The sequence below is a fragment of the Octopus bimaculoides genome, chromosome 2 (assembly GCF_001194135.2).
Source record: "Octopus bimaculoides isolate UCB-OBI-ISO-001 chromosome 2, ASM119413v2, whole genome shotgun sequence".
Classification (NCBI taxonomy): Eukaryota; Metazoa; Mollusca; class Cephalopoda; order Octopoda; family Octopodidae; genus Octopus; species Octopus bimaculoides.
The window spans coordinates 124,267,377-124,274,988 of NC_068982.1; the positions used below are offsets into that span (position 1 = coordinate 124,267,377).

Sequence of the window (7,612 nt, forward strand, 5' to 3'; positions counted from 1 at the left end):
GGGGGGGGGGTGTTGCCCAAAAGTTTCAGAAAAAATACTATATATATATAAGGTGAGAATTCGTAATAAATGGACATATTTTTATGTATTCTTTGTTGTGGCAGACCATAAGCATATGAAACTAATGCTGTGAAACTGCTGGAAATAAAATAACAATGTTATTATATTTGCAACAGTGCAGCTAGAAAGGGTGTTGCCCGGGCAACTAGGGCAATACCCCTGTATCCACCACTGCTAAGTACCAGTTGAGCATTGGGGGTCAGTGTCATTGACTTTGCTTTCCCCTAAAATTTATGGCCTTGTGCCAAAGTTTAAAACCATTATTATGATTAAGTAGTGAACTAACAGTCATTAACACTTTGGACATTAACACTTTTGGACATTAACACTTTATAGTCTGATTCAAGCATGGCCAAGTTCAACTTTATTTTTCATCCTGTTGGGGTTGATAAAATAAAGTACCAATCAAATACTGGGATCAATGGCATTGACTAACTCCCTACCTTAAATTTCAGGCCTTGCATCTATATTTGAAATGATTATTAACATGATCATAATTATTATGATAATGTCACTGATCAGTTCTGAACAGTAAAGTTGCATATTAATAATTCTTGGATAAATTTCTAATTATGTATATTTTAATCAGCTTGTTAAAAAGTAGTCTTTAATATTTTTGTTATTGAACTTAATTCTTAATTTGATGGTGCTTTGTAAAGAAAAGCATAATATTTAATATAATATATTAAATACAAGCAACACACAGCAAAGAGAAAGAGACAAAAATAAAATAACACGTATTGAAATTTTTTTCTAAAAACGTTCAGTGACGTTAACTAGAGTTTGGAGTTCGAGTAGACATCATTCCACCTTTTCATTTATCATTACCATTCTTTTCATTCGATTTTATTTTTTCCCTACTTTTTTGTTTTGTCTGTCCTTGTGCTGTTCCCTCTGTGTTTCGACCCTGTGTGGTTAATAAAAAAATCAAGTCGTCAGGTATATATATGTATGTGTAGATGTGTGTGTGTGTTGACACTGGCCAGCCTGCACTTCACGCATGTCAGTCGTCAGGTATGTATATGTATGTGTAGATGTTTGTGTGGGTGTGTTTAATATCGTACCGTATATAGTATGTCTGTATTTTTGCATGCAGTGTAAAATAACTATATGTATGTATGCATGTATATATGTGAGATGTATGTATGCCTGTATATATGTGAGAGTATGGTTTCACTGTAGTAGATTCAGTACGAAAATGAAACCATTAAAGTGAAAGTATTTGTCATTACAGTATCGAAATGTGATTGTTTCAGTTTTGATACTGAAATAGTGGAAAAGTTTCATTTTTAAAGTGAAAGTATTTGACATAAGTGTTTTTGTTCACTTTTGACACATAATACTTAAATAGTGGAGGAGATATTACGTTGCTGTGGGCTCGAACTATGCAAGAAGTTAAAAAATTATTTTGACTAAAACACAACCGGGACCCTAAGTAAGGCATGTGTAAAATTTGAATGAAATTGGTTGTGTAGTTCTGGAGTTTTAGGGATTCACACAGACACACACAGACATACATTCTCATTTATATATATATATAGATTATAATATATGATTAAATGTCATAATATATGATTTAGCCCAACCTATGTATGGATGGAAAAATGGGCATAAAACAAATGATCAATGAAAAAATGATTAATGTGATTAGTATTGAGTAATGCATCTATTTTTATAATCTGTTACATGTGACTTGTTATCATTACAGCTAAAAGATGAACTGAAGAATTTTAGACCAGAATTCTTTGAAGAGATTGAAGATTTGAAGTACAATTATAGAGAAGCTATGAAAAAACTTGCACTTTATGAAAATAAATGACAACAAGAGAATAAGTAGTCCGTTGGTAACACTTTTCCCATAATTTTCTTCAATCACCACAGAGATTCACCCATCCATCTTTCCCCTCTTATTTCATTGTGGAATTATTTAAATGTCTTAGCGGATCGATACCACTGTAATAGTGGAAGAAGAAACTGAAAGGGGACAAAAGTTGGTGAGCTAGTAGATGTTCATAAGTGCAGGCTTGCCTATCAAGTAAGCTAATTTTCCATGAGAGGAGGTATTCTAGTATGTGTGTATTATGATGTGCATCTCTCACAGCATTTCCCTTAATCAATCTGCATCCTGTCAAATTCTCTGTATCACTTCTCTTGTATTAACCTTCCAGTAACTTGAAGGTATGTCCAGATACATCTTCACCATTTACTCTCTCTTTTCCATCTGGAGTAGCCATTATTTCCTCTGCAGTGAGACACTCCTGTCTATCATACTTTAACCTCCCACCAACTGGTATAAAGCCAGGTCCCTCAATACTACATATCCCTAGTTAAGGGGTTTTGTGTTGCAAGTTACTTAGTGATCTCACTGGTGCTGGTGAGTGTCATGAAAAAAAAGCACCCAGTACACTCTGTAAAGTGGTTGGCATTAGGAAGGGTATCCAGCCGTAAAAACCAAGTCAAAGTAGACACTAGAGCATGGTGCAGTCTTTTGACTTGCCAGTTCCTGTCAAACCATCCAACCCATGCCAGCATGGAAAATAGACATTAAATGATTGTGTTTTGTAGTAGGTTATCAGTAACTTAGAGCTATTTATTTATTGTTCTCTCTCTCAGAAACCAGAGTTCATTGTTTGTTGTGAGGCAATTTTGGCTGTGGGAAATAGCTAAGGTTTCCATTAAATGTCATTTGACGTTATTAAATCTTCTAAAAAGATTATTTTGTATGGTTTTCATTTCTTTTCAATGTGGGTCACTGAATTTAATAGTAATCGATATTTTACAAACAAGTTAAGATAAATATTTCATGTATTATGTGTAAAGTTATTCATATATTCTTTTTAGTGTGCTTCCCTATGACTCATTTTCACTGTTATTTTTGCCCTTATGGCAGCACCACCACTGCAGTCTTCAAACAATTTGAAAAGCAAGATAAGTGCAGCCGGAATGAGAAGATAGGGTGCAGCCTTATTATTTGGTAAGGCTAACTGGACATTCAACCTGTTTTGATACTGGAGGCATGCACAAGAGTATACAAAAATATATACAGAGAGAGAGAGAGAGAGAGATTACAATTTATTAACTGAACATGTTTGACATGAACATTTTCCCTCTCCTCATACACATAAAGAGAAATATGCTCACATACATAGAGAAAGAGAAAAAGAGACAGAAACATTAAAACATCTAATGTCAAATAGGCCAGCATTGAATCAACAATGCCAAATAGATGGCACCAAAATGCTGTGTCAAAGCATCTCATACCTGGCCCAACAGTCATTGACTGCTGCAGTGCCTCTTTGCGTAGATATGTTAAAGTGTGCAACAGGATTGTAGCACAGATTAAAGAACAGCATATTCAAGGTGCAAACTCTACTGCACTGATTTCCAATCTTTTAAGGCACTAAAACTGTAATGGCACTCTGTCAGCTTTAAAAGTTTTTGAAACTAAGAAACTGGTATTAAAATTATTTAAAAATAGATGGGAGCTTGGACTTTGCCACATTGAAATTACTATACACTGGTATTAACTGGCACTTTGTTGGTTACTACAACTGTTTCCATTGAGCTGATCTATGGAACAGCCTGATTGTAAAAATTAACATGCAAATAGCTGAGCACTCCACAAACATGCATACCCTTAATGTAGTTCTCAGAGAGATTCTGTGTGATGCAGTTTGTGGTAAGGCTGGTCCTTTGAATTTACAATGTTTTTTGTCAGCTGAGTGAACTGGAGCAATATGAAATAAAGCATCTTGCTCAAAGGCACAATGTGCTGCTGGAAATTGAACTCATGATCTTATAATTGTGAGCTGAATACCGTAACCATTAAGCCCTGTGCCTTTACATACATTGGTATAGTGCAGTAAAAGAAACACTCAAGTTTTTCTTCATATTGTGATATTTTTGACTCACCTTTAAAACTTAATAATAATCCTTTCTACTATAGGCACAAGGCCTGGAATTTGGGGGAGGGGGGTATAGGTGATTACATCAACCCCAGTGTTTCACTGGTACCTAATTTATTGACCTCAAAAGGATGAAAGATAAAGTTGACTTTGGTGGAATTTGAACTTACAACACAAAAATAGATGAAATACTGCTAAGCATTTTGTCTGTCATGCTAACAACTCTACCAGCTCACCAACTTAATAATAATAGTAACAGCAACAACATTGTTATCATCATCATCATCATTATGACCATTGTCTTCTATCAGTGGAGTAATGACAAAGGTCAATTTAAAGTTGCCTCGTTATTGTTGTTCTTATTAACTCCTACTCAACTCTGATTGGACAATTGTTCTAGTCATGACTATCCTATTTTCTCTCAGGTATTGTATGTCTAGGGCAACATTGTCTTTCCATTCTTAAGACGGTAGGGTGGAAATTTAGCTGTTATTTCTAGCAGGTCACATTATCATTTAATAGCTCTCTTGGCTTGTGATTGGTCACTAATGTAGATATTTTTTGCTATGTGTTAGCTTTTGTTAAAAAACCCTGTTAAAGCTACTCCTAAGATATAATTTATTGCAAAAATTACCCCTTTAATCATAATCATCATAATTTTAATGCCCAGAATTCATTTAGGTAGATTTTACTGCAGCTGGATGCTCTTCCTGCGTCTAATCCTCACCTGTTTAATATTTCCCTATGGCCAAACATGTTTTGATTGCAGACTGGAAACAAGGGATTCCACTTATAAAACAACGATGCTCATTTATAACTGCCCCACTGATGTCCAAACAAGGAGACAAACACACATACAAATATGGCAGGCCTGTTTTAGTTTCCATGTACTAAATCCACTTACAAGGCTTTACTTACTTACATATTTTAGCCTCTCAGCACCTCACACAAAACCACCTCCCTCTTTCAGATAATTCCCATCCCAATAACTAGTTGTTAGGGGCTTTTTCCCTGTTTTTTTTTTGTTTTGTTTTGCATGTTATTTGATGATCTCACGCGTGCCAGTGGCATGAAAAATGCACCCAGTACACACAGTTAAGTAGTAGGTGTTAAGAAAGGCATCCAGCTGTAGAAATCATGCCAAAGCTCACACTGGAGCTTGAGGCAACACTATGGCTTGCCCACTGAAGGTGCGTGGCTTAGTGGTTAGGGTGTTGGAATTATGATCATAAGATTGTGGTTTCGATTCCTGGACCAGGCAGCACATTGTGTTCTTGAGCAAAACACTTCATTTCATGTTGCTCCAGTCCACTCAGCTAGCAAAAATAAGTAATCCTGCGATGAATTGACATCCTATCCAGGTGGAGAATTTATATGTCATGAAACTGGGAAACTAGTCCTTGTGAATCAGCATGACTTGAGAAAGTAACTTTACTTGCTAGACCCTGTCAAACCATGGAAAAAGGATATCAACTCTTAACCCTTTAAACTAGCCATATCTGTCCCAAATATTCTACCTCTTTTATGATCAAACTAACCAGATCTGACCTCTCACACCTACCTTATAATGTCATTCCAAAAGTAAACAGTCACATCATTGAATTCTCAAAGTTATGAGATAAAACATGATTAATTCAAATTAGTGTGAATAAATAAGTATTACATTTGACAGAGTAATGTGAATGCTAATGGGTTGATGCTGATGATGGTGGTGATGATGTTCTCTTTGATGGTCTCTTAATACTTTCAAATAACTCAGCTGAATTTACAATTCTTCCATATTGATGGAGTTCTAAAATTAATGAGAACATTTATGAAGATTCTAGAACAAAATTATCTTTTGATGAAAATACCTTTTTTATTAAAAAGGTCTATTGAGGCACAGTTACTCATAGAATCAAGTGATACAAGGTTGAGTGTGAAAGCCTTACTACATCCAAGATATTACATTTCTCACCTCAGTTTGTCTTGTTGAATAGACGCTGCATTAACTTCTGATGAATGGTACTCTGCATTTTCATCAACAATTTAAATACTTATACTTCAATTTGTGGACCCTTCCCACATGTAAAAAGCACGATAAAATAAATAAATATATATAAAAAATAGTCAATAATATTTATATAAGTGCTTTAAATTAAACATTAAAAAGACAATTTGTTTTTGTATTTTTGTATTTAATTTCTGTTTTTAGACTATATTTTTTTATAATCATAAAAAACTCTAATATATGTTTTGTAATGTATAAATCATAAATAAAATTATATTTCATTTTTATACTTGTTTTCATTTTGTTATTTTTCAAAATTTCATTTTAATGAACTTCTAAACTTTTCAGAAAAACAAAACAAAATAGAAAAATAATCCATCAAGCATCTACCATACTCTGAACGCCTTGTTTCTCTGGATATAGATCCATGGAAGCTCTGACATCTGGCTTGGTAAACACCCACAACATTATTAACCATTGTGCCAACACCCACCTTAAGCACCTTTTTGAGTTCCATGTGTCTAACACATGTGGGCATGCTTACAAAGTCAGAAAACAGCACAGCTCCCATGACTTTTGGAAACATTTTTTCACACTCAGAGTAGCTGAAGCATGGAACAAACCACCTGCATCAGGTGTTCGTTGCTGAGACATTGCATCCTTTAAAACCTCAATGCTTCCTGAAATTTGCCCACACTACACCTGACATCCCCCCACTCCAAATACATGCACAAGTGTATATCATGACTCATACACTGTTCACTTTCCTGACTTTTGTAAATAATTCTATGTATTGTACATGCACCTTGGACGAGCTGTAGTGCACCTGAGCACTATACACAATAATTTCATTATTATTATTATTTTAAGAAACAAACTGTAATTGTTTTGTTGTTAGTATTGTTGTTGTTTAATCTATGGTCTGAGATATCCCAGCTATGACCATCCTGTCTTTATTGCAGTATATCTAGAGCCACATTATCCAATGTATCATTCTTTATTTTATGATGGGAGAGTGTCACTTAGTGGAAATTTGACTGCCATTTCTAGCATATTGATAGATTTCATAGAAGCTGTTTGTTGACTTACTGTTTTGACTTATTGGATAAGTTTGTATTTAAGTTATTGATAAGAAGCAGCACAAAATATAGATACAGAAAAGGAAAAACAAGCATTCCAAGAAATCAGTAAATTAACCTTTTTAATGCCAACCTGCCTGAGACATCCCTAGTTCTGTGAAGCAAACTTCTTGTTGTAAAGAGATCTAGATTAAAAACTTCCACTAGAATTTTATGTAAATTCAAATTACAGATATGAACTTATTAATGGTTTCAGATTTTGGCACAGGGCCAGAAGTTTTTGAGGGGAGGGGTAAGAGTCGACTATATTGACCCCAGTACTTGACAGGTACTTATTTTATTGGCCCTGAAAGGATGAAAGGCAAAGTCAACCTTGGTGGAATTTGAACTCAGAACATAAAGAAGAACAAAATGCTGCTAGTCATTTTTGCTCATCTTAACCATGCTAATATTTTTACCAGTGCAGTGTAATGGTGGCACACTTGTCGCGTAAACATAGCAGTGTGGGTTCGAGTCCCACGCGTATAGAAAACCCTACACTTTTTAGTGTTAGGAAGGGCATCCAGCTGTAGAAACTA

At 34.9% G+C, this 7,612-nt stretch overlaps 1 protein-coding gene across 1 annotated transcript in view; it reads left to right on the plus strand.

Moving 5' to 3' along the window:
- LOC106870963 (centrosomal protein of 290 kDa-like) overlaps positions 1-6,242 on the plus strand; it is a 28,838-nt gene extending 22,596 nt beyond the window's left edge. The window contains exon 11 of the mRNA XM_014917212.2: positions 1,769-6,242. Coding sequence (XP_014772698.1) covers positions 1,769-1,879 — 111 coding nt within the window. The 3' untranslated portion in view covers positions 1,880-6,242. The remainder of the gene's footprint in view (positions 1-1,768) is intronic.
- The last annotated feature ends 1,370 nt before the right edge of the window (positions 6,243-7,612 follow it).